General features: G+C 37.2%; 2 protein-coding genes across 4 annotated transcripts in view; one reads left to right on the top strand and one right to left on the bottom strand.

The window, feature by feature from the left end:
- The window catches only part of grb2a (growth factor receptor-bound protein 2a), a 66,713-nt gene extending 57,469 nt beyond the window's left edge, over positions 1-9,244 (bottom strand). For 2 of the 3 annotated variants that reach the window (XM_059571233.1, XM_059571235.1), the window contains exon 1: positions 8,868-9,244. The gene's annotated coding sequence lies outside the window, so the exon portion shown is untranslated. The remainder of the gene's footprint in view (positions 1-8,867) is intronic. The other variant, XM_059571234.1, reaches the window with a different exon arrangement.
- Positions 9,245-9,727: 483 nt separating this feature from the next.
- On the top strand, positions 9,728-11,658 carry mchr1a (melanin-concentrating hormone receptor 1a). The gene is made up of 2 exons (XM_059570215.1): positions 9,728-9,935; positions 10,664-11,658. The coding sequence occupies exons 1-2, from the start codon at positions 9,869-9,871 to the stop codon at positions 11,656-11,658; spliced, it is 1,062 nt and encodes a 353-aa protein (XP_059426198.1). The 5' UTR covers positions 9,728-9,868.
- Positions 11,659-13,418: the final 1,760 nt, after the last annotated feature.

The following is a 13,418-nucleotide window of genomic DNA, read 5'->3' as shown; positions in this document are numbered from 1 at the left end:
TTGGCGCAACCAATTGTTGTTTCAGTTGTGTTGAGCTATTGAAAACATCCTGCTTTGGTTATTTTATCAAAAAAAACTTCAATAGTGTGCACATTTTGCTTAAGAACCAACAATTCTTGAGGTGCGCCAATACTTTTGGCCATGACTGTATATGACTTCAGTTTAAAGTGTCATGCAAATATCTGTTCTTCTTTTGTCCTCACAGGCTTTGTTGCTTCTGGTCCACATAAATCCCAAACTCGTCCGTAAGATTCGTCTGACCAAAGCTCCAGAAACTTTAGAGGAACTGTACAATGAACTGCGTCAAAAATTTGAACTTGTGGGTGAATTCTGTATACAGTATGAAGACTCAGACTTTGGCCAGGCAGTTTGCAACCTGATTGACATAGCAGAGTTACCTTCAGAAAAGGCTGTCTTGCATATTCTGTGGAGCAATGAGGACATGCCATCACCACCACCTCCAACACCAACTCGGTCATCCTCTATCTCTTCCCTTGACACAGCCATCATTGGATCTCCAGACTCAATCCACAGCTCATCTTCAGTTGTGCGGACATATAGGAGGAACGTTTCACAGTGGCCCATTCCATTCCCAGTACCAGCATTCTCATATGATGTTGAACTGATACTCCGCAAGGGGAATGACACGTTTGAAATATCAGGGAAGGGTTTACATGTAACCAGAGATGTGAAAAAAGAGATTCTGGACAAGTTGGCACAAGAAATATTTTCTGTGAAAGCCTACCCTGAAAAACATGAGTTTGATTCTGTTGCTGCTGAACTTGTCAACAAACATCCCTGCCTCAAAGAGCCTGGTGGTGGTACTGGATATGCGGGATGGACAACCAGCATAAAGTACAAGATGGGGAACTACAGATCAAAACTACGTCAAGCTGGATGTAATGAGGTTAGTGTCAACAGGAGATCAAGAAGGGAGGAGGTGGATGATCATGGTGTCAACAGGCGAAGAAGAGATGATGATGATGGGGATGGTGGTCCGGAGGGAAGGTTTTCCTTGAAAAAACCAAAACGAGGTGAGGTCAACCATGTACCAGATCATCCTGAAAGCTACAATGAGGATGACTTGGAAGACCTGAGGTCTTCCCTGGTTGAAGCCATGAAAAAGAAAAACAAGGACATGGAGTTCATCAAACAGAAGATGGACATGACATTCTCCTTTAGGAGAATGGAGATTGTAGAGATGGAGCCCATGGTCTCAGAGGTTCTGGAGAGGTGGCCCGGTCTATTTCTTGAAGAACAGGTAAGGCATCTTTTTTTTTCTTGAACTTGGTGCATTTGTTTACATTTGTGTTATGTTTTTTTCATAATAGTGTATGTAGGTTCATTTGTATCATGGCTTTGAGTTTGCTGTCTTAATTATAACAATGAAATCACACTATCAGCTTGTTGTATTTTCATTTCATTCAGATTTGTCAAGAGTTCACTCGTGTGACCACCAAGGACCTGATGGGAACATTTAAAGCTGCCCTTGAGATGTTCACCCCTCGTCTGTTGAAATTGTATCGTGCCAGGAAGGGCGCCTTTAGTCGAGAGATGGAAACCCTTTTGGAAATGCTTGACAAACAGGTTGTTATATTGACTACAAGGCCTTTTATTCAGTTTGTCCACTAATATTTAAAGCATTAATCAAGAAGGAACTACCAAGCTAGCACTTTGCACTTTTGATGTAATAACTTAAAGGACAACTCCGGTGAAAAATGACCCTAGGGGTAATTAACACATGGTTACAGAGTAGATCGTTCTCTGGGATGCGTTTTCATGATAATCGAATGTAAAGAGTTTTATCTTTAAAAACAGATTAGCTTATAACGCTAGTATATGGGGCAGAGAGTAAGTTAAAGTAAATCGCTAGTTAATACCACTAACAACGCTCAAAATAACCTCACACTACCACGGTAGCATAATGAGGGTCCTTACATGCAAACCGAAGCATTGAGAACTTTGTACGTGTACAAACAGTTTAATAATAAGATACTTTATAAAGACAGTACATTACGCGTATACAGACAGCAGCCATCTTGAAAAACAGTCTCGTGCTAAGTGATATGAACTGTGACTTGGAATCTCATATGGTCCGTTGTTTCCGGAAGAAAGCACTGAACTCAACAGAGAAAAAAAAAATAACACTGAGGAAGTCACAGTTCATATCGCGTAGCACGGCATTCGTCGCTCGACTTGTCGAGACTGTTTTTCTGGGTGGCTGCTGTCATTATGCTACCGTGGTAGTGTGAGGCTATTTTGAGCGTTGTTAGTGGTATTAACTAGCGATTTACTTTAACTTACTCTCTGCCCCATATACTAGCGTTATAAGCTAATCTGTTATTAAAGATAAGACTCTTTATATTCGATTATCATGAAAACGCATCCCAGAGAACGATCTACCCGGTAACCATGTGTTAATTACCCCTAGGTTCATTTTTCACCGGAGTTTTCTTTTAATTATTTTTTTTGCATCAGCTACATTGGTGAGCGAGTTCCATCTTGATTGACTATTTAATACAGTTATATTTAAAGGATACGTTCACGATTTTGCACTTTGAGGCCCCTCTCTGGGTTGATGAAATAGTGTTTGACACCAGAATTTTGACTATTGGTCCAGTCTTGAGCTGATTTAGAATTTAGAACTGCCATGCTTCAGAATGGCTAGCTACATGCATTCACAAACCTGTCTTTAAATCAACCCTAACTGATTGGTTAGTGGGGTTCGTTGAGTGTTCGTTAAACTAGTGAACTTATCCTTAAAAGACAAAAAGAAACACTAACAAACTAACAGAGCCTGCAATTATTTAATCTGCCTACATTCACAATTGTAGTGATGGGAATACAAATGGAACAAGCACAAGTGCACATGCACAAGTACATTTCACAGAGCTAAACAAAAGTATTTGTTTGTCTTTATATTCTTCCAAAACAGACATCTGACATCACAAGTCATCGCAGACAGGCAGCTGTGGAAGGTCTTCCCATATTTCTGCGGGAGAATACTGAGAAGCTTTTCTCTAGATGCCTGGTGAGTGCAGCTTGGAAGACCTTCAGCTTTTAGTAGTGTTGTATAGCAAAGAGGCCATACACAAATAGACATCACTCTTTATTGACTATTTTATTACAGGACATTATTTCAGTAGTGTTTTTGTTTTGTCAGGCAACTGATGCAGATGACAAACAGGTGAAAGGCATCAAGATGGGGGTCCTCACAGTGTTTGATGATGATGACGACGCAGTCATTAATATTGCCCTTGTGTTGGAGGAAACCATTGTCCTGAAAGACATCCCAGACACCCCGACTGCACTTGCGTATCTTTTTGGCTTGCTTTATAGCCTCAACATGGAGTTCCCAAAAGACATCAGGTATACCTTTGAAACTATCCAGTAGAGGTCTTCACGGGTCCACTTGGATCCGAAAACCCGAGGTCCGACCCGAGACCCGAGCGGGTTCGGGTCCAAAACTCCAACGAGTACCTCGGACACGGGTCGGATTCGGTATTAGTGGTCTCGGGTAATTTAAAATAAATATGCCTTTTCCAAATGGACCCGAGAAGACCCGAATTCTTTTAAACTATGTTGGGCATTTAACAAAATTGCATTATTTAAAACAACTATGACACCGTTCTCTCATTTTTTCTAAGTGTGAGAGCAAATCAGCGCTTCTACGTGCAACGGGCTATAAGCACGGTTGCCTCGCAACGCATTTATTTACTCAGTTCCACATTAACCAACCCCCCTCCCTTTGCCAAGAACTAGTGCGCCATCATGTGGATGGATGTTTGACTAAATGCAAGTACCGGTATTTGAATTGTCGTTAAGCCAGGCCTGTCAATCAATTTGAAAAATACGCGACACTGTCAGAAAAGCATGGAGGCGATAACAGACATTGCGAAAAAGGTGAGGGAAAACGAATATGTAGAACAGAAACATCCAGGGTCGTCATCGGTGTTTAGTCAAAATCAATGACTGGGAGACTTTGTATATTTTATTGAAAATCTGTTATTCTGTAATCTGAAAAGTTATATTTGAGAAACAGCCATCGGTAAATTTTATCCTGTGGTGGTTCTAATGTTAATCATCGTATGGTCCGGTAAATAACATTATGCCAACTTTTAAAGGACGTAATGGGTTACATGTGTGATTGACATTTCAGCACTTCAGCGCGTAGGCTACTCCTACTGCCGCGTCTATGTTAAGTGCATTTTTGAGAAACGCATGGTTGCAGGCTGTGCACATGTAAATGCCGTTTACGTTCGGGTCCAGTCGGGTTCTAAAGGAAATGCCGTCAGGTCGGGTCGGACTCGGGTCTAATTTTATCGGGTCTGTCTCGGGTCGGGTTTTTCTTTAAAAATAAATAATGTATGCATGTCGGGTTCGGGTAAGTAGTGATTCGGGTCGATTCGGGTCGGGTACAGTTTTTAGGACCCGAGAAGACCTCTACTATCCAGCACATTTTCATGGAAATGTCCACCAATTGCTCACAGCGTGTCCGGAGCTTCAAGACCAAGCTGTTAAACCAGTGATTCATTTTCCATGGGGAAGATTTATTTTATCCTGTCTGTTCATTTATGTTTGGATATTTTGTAAATCTTCACATAGACCACCTTATAGTTTTTATGTTGTTCCTTTATTTTGACTAAAAACAAATCTGTTATTTGTAGCTGTCATATAACTGTCACGAGACTATTGATTGTTTCTCAGTTGAAGCAAGCTTTGTTTCAGCATTGCTGTTATAGTCTGCATCTTTGCTGGTGTGTCAAGTATCCATGGGGAAGATTTCTTTTATCATGTCTGTTCATTTATTATGTTTGGATATTTTGTAAGTCTTCACATAGACCACCTTATAGTTTTTATGTTGTTCCTTTTGATTTCCCCAACTTATTGACATGTGCCTTATTTTCTCTGGACACAAGTGCTTTATTTGAACTAAAAACAAATATTTTGTGTAGCTGTCATATTACTGTCAAGAGACTACGGTATTGATTGTTCAGTAAGCAAGCTGTGTTTCACCATTACTGTTATAGCCTGCATGTTTGCATTTTTGGCTAATTTCAAAGTTCAGATCATTCAGAAAGTTCAGATAATTTGGCTTTTTCAGCTGGGACACATTTCTGCAATATTGCATTATTTGTAAGGTCTCAACAAGAAAAAAAACTGCCCATATTATGGTACTGAAACCTGTATTTGCTTTATTACTTGTTTACATTGTGGAATTGTAAAGCAAAGTCGTTCAAATAAACATGCATAAATTAACTGGTTTATTGTCAGTGTATGATTTAATGGGGGGGGGGGGGGGAAGGGGGGAGGGTAGTTTAAACTCAAAATAGTAAGTTATTACAGAGGATGGTAATTCGAACTCAAAATAGTACGTTTTTACAGACTTGAAAGTTCCAGTAACTTGAATTAAAAAAAATTAGTTGTCAGAACTTGAAAAACTTAGCTGACGCAACTTAATAATTGTAGTTCTTCAAAACTTAAAAAATTAAGTTGATATCTTCAACTCAAAAATTCTGTGCAGTCGGTTGCCTTGAAAATTTGAGTTGAACTAACTTTTTCTTTTTTACAGTGCACATCACATCTTTTTGGGGTGATTTATTCCTCTCATCGCGAAGTAAACAGTAAAATAAAAAAACTTGAAGAACAGTCTGGCTGCGTTGTCTTCTGTTGTGTCGGTGTATTCAAGCCGCGCGCTTCAGTTTGAATCTGAATAGCGCGTTCAGCGCGGGGGCGTGATCACATTAGATATAATGAAGGGAGATGTGAAAAACGGACATCGCATTGTTTTCATATGGATTACTTTATCACAGAATATCTGTTTTCGGCGGCACTTGTTTAGTTTAAAAGTAGACATGTCAAGCTTTCTATAGATATATCTCTCATGTCTCTTCGTTGAGTATTCACGGAGTTACAGTTCATTTTAATGATGTGTTTGTAAATGAAGATCAGCGCAGACAAAGGCTGCAGACAGCACACCTTTATTTTAAAAATGCACAAAGTTTTTTTGTTTATTATGTCCATATACAAAAAAGTAGACCCTTTACAGATTCGATAGATGTATTGCTCTTATCTGTACGATCAAAACTGAAAGTGTAATTTAAGTTCTTTTCGGGGTTATCAGTAGAAAATGCCTCATAACATGTATACGTGTCAATCGACTGCAGAGGGTTAAACTTTGCTGTAGCGTATATATTATGCTCTATTCATTATTTTTTAGAAACTTCACACTTTTCCATTCAGTTTTCAATGGTGTTCTTGTATTCAAATTAAGTGCGGTCAACTGTTGTGCATGTGCCACAATATAGCTGACCCTGCATCAATACTTGTATCTTCAAATCTCTGTGATGATACATCATCTATATCGATGTATCGAACACAGCACTAGTACACAAGCACATTGACAACTTTTTTTTGTAAGTTTTGTAAACACTGTAATTTCGTAAACATAGTAGCCTAATGTGTTTGTTGGTCACTTTAAGAGTGACCTCTGGAGACACGATGGAGATAAGAGAACAGTTTTATTATCAATTATTTTCCTCTTTTTCCTCCAGTAAAAAACAATAAATATCATATCAGAGCTGGTACGTTACCTTCTTTGCATATAGCACTGGTGCTACAGACACAGAATGTTTATACATTAAGGTTCTGTACAGGGAACACAAAATTCAAACCTTATAGTTTGCAGACAAATATTTCTTTTTTTAAATGCCAAAAATGAATAATAATAATAATAATAATAATAATAAAAGTTTGCTGTACTTGTAGCGCTGCACAATTTGGCCAAATATTTTAAAACATTAAACAAAATAAGCAACATTCCTTTTGTAATAACGCTATTTCACCATAATATACAAAACTATGTATTTAATAATAAATATAGCTGTAAGAAAAAAAATACACTTCTCTACACTGGAGAAAAACATAATGATTTGCAAATGTTTACCTCAGAAAGTTATGATTTTTAGCCCGAAGATATAGAGATATTGATATCTCAATGATGGATCCCCATAGATTTTTTTCACTATTGAAATAAGTACTAGTATCTAATGAATAAGCACTAGTACCTAATAAATAAGCAGTAGTACCTAATGAATAAACACTAGTATCTAATGAAAATATACTGATTAAGTGCTAGTTAGGGCTGGGATAAACGATTATTTTTTAAACGATTAATCTAGCGATTATTTTTTCGTTGCATCGATTAATCTAACGATTAATTTTTCAGACCGATTTCGATTATCTCCCCATTAATTGACTACTAACAATTTATACATGTTGATTTACATATCTGAATGAAAAAAACATGAATTCCTTAACATTGCAATATATGTTTATTGCTCTTAAAATTACAAAATAAAAGACTGACTAAGAATGCATTACTTTGCACTTGTATAGAGATAGCATTCAATAAAACCTTGAAGCCTTGAAAACACATAGCTTACTGAAACAAGCTTACTGAACACATAGGGCCTAGCTTACTGAAAAACAGTTCTTCTTTCAGATGAAAATAACAACAACTTGATGGCTAGCATTCAATAAAAAAGGTCACCCAAAAGACTTGTTTAGAGCAATTGAAAGAATACAGTAAAAAAAATTAAACTTGAGGGCTTTAAGCTAATACAGAGAGTGCTTTTCCAAAAAATAAAAATTAACAGTGGGAGCCAGCAGCCTGTCATGGAGAAAAAAAAATATCCCAATGCTCCACGTGAAACTTTGGCGTTCCGCCCTTTTTCTATCGTGTCTAATGATTTTGGTTTATATGCACGAGGGAGAGAGAGAGAGAGAGAGCAAGACAGCGCTCGTGTAGTTTGAAGACCGTGAGTGCTTGAGCGCGCGTGAAACTTTGGTGTTTTTCTATCGTGTTTAATGATTTTGATTAATATGCACGAATATACGCGCCCTGTCAGGCACAGCAGTCATTCTATTCTACATCTCTCACCAATCAAATAAGGCTTTGACAGCCGCCAAAAAAAAAGATCAATGCAGAAAAACCCCTAGATTGGTTATATAACGTTGGACAGAATGTTGATCCGGCCATCGCGTATATTCACCGCACATAAGGTAAACGTTTTGCAAACGTTTTTTAGAAAAATAAAAACAGGTCGACGAATCGATGCGCATATTTTGCGTCGACGTATTTTTTGCGTCGACGTCATCGATGACCTCGACGCGTTGTCCCAGCCCTAGTGCTAGTATCTAATCAGTGCTTGTAACTTTACAAAAGACACTAGTACCTAAAAAATAATCACTAGTAATGAATAAGTACTATTACTTTATGGAAAAGGTAGTGTCTTAAAATAAAAAGGACTAGAACAGTAAATTAGTGCAGTTTATGTATTAAATGTTAAAATGACTTGCCATAGAACGATTCACCCTAAAAGATTTGCTCATTCCACTATTCGACTCAGCTAGTGATGCAACATTCTAGCACTTTGCTGTTATAATGATGCAGTCAATACACTACAAACATGCAACGAAGACTGACCTCAGGGCAGCTCGCCCTAACTTAATTTGCAGTGGGCCCTGGATGTCAGTTACGTCGTCTTTTAGGCAGCTTCGTCGATAATGATAGGAGCAATATAGTTCGTCTACAGTTGTAGTATAATCGGTTCCGTATGTAAATAGTTTGGGTAAAAAGAACGGATTAGTTTATGATAATGCTGTTATGGTGAAGATGCGATTTGTTTTGATACCAAACTTTTCAACCTTGTGAAGCATATACAAACACCACTAGAATTTCCTTCGCAATATTTATTTTTCCTAAATCTAATCTTACAATTATTATTTTGTTTTACCAATCTGACTGAAAAGGAGTCGAACATACAATGCAACTATCTGCTGATTAGATAAGGAAAAACACTTACTGCAGACCGTCTCCCTCTCCGACCCCTCTTACGCAGTGAAATAAAGAACTACATAGAAATACCGCATTTTAACAACAGTAAAATCATGTTCATAGGGCTTACGTTTGCAGTTAATTTTCCCGACTCCGGAGTAGCTCCGGGAAAAGCAAGCGGGTTGTTAATTTCCGCTTCCTTCGTGTTACGGTCCGCAAAGATGGAAAGGTCCAAACATAAACTTCACACACTGAATTAATAGTGAAGCTATCAACAGTGCACCATAGATCAGAAATTTGATTTAAACGCGCTTATCCTCTTATCTAAACCTTTTAATCTCGCCTTGAAAACTGGAGTACAGATTGGTACTGCAAGAAAACAGAAGAGAATGGTTTTTCCAGTTCTCTATGAGAATAATGCAGCATGACACACAGATGAACGTAGCGGCATCTAGTGGATAAATAGTGACATTGCTGGACCTCATAATTCAGATACATTTCTGTCTGCAGAACCCAATAACAGTACATTTGAATAATAATACACATCAACTCTTGTTGGGTTGGTGCACAAGCCTCGCATCAATATCTGAACAACTGCAAACCTTAAAAAAATAAGACGAAATAGTGATGCCCTGATGTATAGGTGCAGTTGCCATTTCATAACTGGAGGTGTCATCTGGTGTCTAAGGACAGTGAGTGTTACCCATCTCTGCAGAGACACTGTCACTAAGACTGCTCTTCATCTCGTGCGTCTTCAAACAAGTTTTCCGCGTTTTTAGCCTAAAGAAATCTGATAGCCTATTTGTAAAGCCCAATTTTTTATTAATATTTTTATTATTATTATTCATTGCATGCATCGATGAGGTATGTAATGAGTACGGTGGAAATTGTGTGTAGAGTTATAATACCATACGTAACAAATGTTAGGCGGTAACAAAGGTGTGACTTTCACTGTGAGACTTGAAGTTATTAGCTGCTTTGTCTGCAAAGGGAAAATGTAGATACGGCATTTCTTTCACAATATTTAACATGGATATTTCTGAAGATTCCGAAAACTCATCTTTGCTTCTCTTTAACTCGTCGAGACATATACCAGGTAGGCATATTTCAAGGAAACCATATTGTGGAAGTGAAGATGGAAATCCGGTTTGGTTTAGAGCAAATCAGCTATATGTTATAAGCTACTTCACGAACTGTTTTAAGGAAAAGTAACATGTATTATTATTCTTATTATTATTATTATTATATAACTAATTATGTTATATGGTATGAATGCAGTCTTTCTTTCTTTCTTTCTTTCCTTCTTTCTTTCTTATATGCATTCATAATATAAAGTATGTATTTTAGGCACTGTACATTCTTAAAAATAAAGGTACTTTAAAAGGTTCTTCACAGCAATGCCATAAAAGAAGACTTTTGATACCACAAAGAACAATTCAGTCAAAGGTTCTTTAAAGAACCATCTCTTTCTTACCTTTTTATAATCTGAAGAACCTTCTTTTGCCACAAAGAAACTCTTGTGAAACAGAAAGGATCTTTAGATGTTAAAGGTTCTTTATGGAACCATTTAAACATAAAGGTTCTTCTATATGGCATCATGAAACACCTTTATTTTTAAGTGTGGCTACCATTTCTTTTAAGTTTATCACCATAACAGCTGCATGAAAATTATTTAATTTGCATAAGAATTAACAAAAAGCTGTTTAATAAATGCTCTACACCATGTCAACACTAATATCCTTTAAGTTTGTTCTTTATGTATAATAAACGCACACACACCACATATGGATCTCGTTCTTATGTGTGATTTCATTGTGTGTTTAGTGACCATGGGGGATCAGAATGGAAATGCCATCTTGCCCAGTATTTTTGGGACCATATGTTTTTTGGGCATCATTGGAAATTCTATTGTCATCTACACCATCATTAAAAAGACCAAATGCCAGGCTAAACAAACAGTACCAGACATTTTCATATTCAGTCTCTCTATTGTGGATTTGCTTTTCCTCCTCGGCATGCCTTTTCTTATTCACCAGCTCTTGGGCAACGGATCTTGGTGTTTCGGAGCTACTATGTGCAAAGTCATCTCTGCCCTAGATTCGAACAGCCAGACAGTGAGCACCTACATTCTCACAGTAATGACCTTGGACCGGTACGTGGCTACTGTCCACCCGTTCCGCTTTAACCACATCCGGACAACCTGTGTCGCCGGTGGTGTGGTGGGGATGGTGTGGGTGCTTTCTCTCATCTCCATTACTCCTGTCTTAATGTACACTGGCTTGATGCCTCTCCACAATGGCCAGGTGGGATGTGCTCTCCTGCTTCCAAATCCATCCATCAACATCTGCTGGTTCACTATCTACCAGTTTGTGCTGGCGTTCGCCCTTCCGCTCATGATTATCTGTGTGGTGTTCTTTAAAATCTTGAAGCACATGTCTACCTCAGTGGCACCTCTTCCACCAAGGACCCAACAGGTGCGCACTAAAAGTGTGACTCGGATGGCTGTGGCCATCTGTTTGGTTTTTTTCATCTGTTGGGCTCCATACTACATCCTTCAGCTTGTCCATCTGGGAATACAGAAACCCAGTGCCTCTTTTTATTATATCTATCAAGTTGCTATTAGCATGGGTTACGCTAACAGCTGCATCAACCCTTTTCTTTATATAATTCTGAGTAAGACCTTTAAACGTCAGTTTATAGTGGCTATCCAGCCTGCACACAACCACTTCCGGGTCAACCCGAGCAGCACAGAGGCCACTGTGTCCCTCCATCTGACTGCAGACTGCCAAAGACATATTCGTGCTAACACCTCAGAGTAATATACTAAGGTTTTTTTTATTTTTTTATTAACATAACCTAATTTTAAGAATACTATGGTTATTACAGATGATTAAACGATGAAGTGTAAGTATTTAATTGAGTAATTCTTGGTCCAGTGGCAAAGATATATATTTAGGCTTATGACAAGCAAAGAAATACCAAGAACAATAGAATGACTGACAGTCAAATGGAACAGTCAGGGTGAAGAAACTTTGAGCAGCTGTGCTTTTACATGCTGACAGATGACAGTAACCATCACTGAAAGAACACAAAACAAATGCAGCTGCATGTCATTAAAACAACATCCTGCTGCATTACTGTATATAATGTTGATTAAAGAAATTAAAAGAAAGATTAAAAAAAGAAAGGAAAAAACTAACTAATGAAACGAGATCAATATTTTGTCATGTGTGATATGCATGTATTTGCATTTTCTTTATGTATTTGCATTATGTTTCTATACATCATCCCATAAGGATGAATACTGAAAAAAACTGAATGTAAATATGTGTGAAATTGTGTTATTTGATCCACTGAAATATCACAGCAAGTTTTGTAAGTTGTGTGTGTGTGTGTGTGTGTTTTTTCTTTTCTTTTTTTTTTTCTTTGTAGTGAGACAGTTACATGTACAGTAAGTGTTGAGTATGTGCTTGAAATTTTATTGTGGTGATTGTTGTTTTGACAGACACCCTTGGTATATAAGTCAAAAGCCAGTGTTTTTAAATTACACACAAATAAAAAAATAAACATAAAAACTTGCCATATGTTGTTAAGCATTAATATAAGATATAATTTAGATTACTTTTTTTTCTTTTTTCGGTGAAACAATCAATATACTGTAAAACATACAATTTAATTATTTAATCCCAGATAAAAAATTGACACTCTCTGTTATGCCATTAATATCAATCAAATGTACTTTTTTTCTGTTGTTTGTACTTTGATCTGTTATATTGTAGACTGTTTGCTTGTCTTGAATCACTTGAGAATGTGTACTTAAAAAGTAATGCTAGTTTAATAAAAAAATGGTAATGAGAATTTTCCCTCAAATTTGTATCGCCTACTGATATTTTGCTTTTGTGACAATTTTAGATATATATATATATATTGTTACTATGTCCTTCAGAATCGTAATTGTACAAGTACCACATTCCCTTATAAAAGACACGTGTTCAAAAAATAAGTGTTTGTCTTTTTGAAGCTACAAATAGAATTTTGTAATGTTGTGATTCAGCTTGAGGTTTTTTGTTTTGGTTCAAGGCTTCTTGAAATTCCCTTTGAGAAAATATTGGGAAAAATGCTTGAGAGCATTGACATTCGTGTCTTGGTGTTTTGTGTAAACAGAAAGATCCTCGAGTCATAAAAAAAAATTCAAACATTAAGAAGCGTAAGAGATGAATACATTTAAATTTACATTTAGTCATTTAGGAGACGCTTTTATCCAAAGCAGCTTACAAAGTAGAAGCAATCAGACCAGTGAGAGAGCAACAATATACAAGTATTGTGACAAATCTCAGTTAGTTTAGCACAGTGCACATAGCAAGGTTTATATATATATATATATATATATATATATATATATATATATATATATTCGACCAAAACGAATAGAATAGAATAGAATAGAATAGAATAGAATAGGTAAATGCTAGTATTAATTGGTCAGGTGATGGCAAAAAATATCTGTCTTAAGATGTTTTTTGAAAATGGCTAAAGACTGCTCGGACTGGGATGGGCAGGTCGTTTCACCAGCTGGGGG

The sequence above is a fragment of the Carassius carassius genome, chromosome 17, assembly GCF_963082965.1.
Source record: "Carassius carassius chromosome 17, fCarCar2.1, whole genome shotgun sequence".
In the NCBI taxonomy this organism is placed as follows: Eukaryota; Metazoa; Chordata; class Actinopteri; order Cypriniformes; family Cyprinidae; genus Carassius; species Carassius carassius.
Note: the sequence above shows the minus strand (reverse complement) of the source record. Positions and strands in the feature narration are given on the sequence as shown.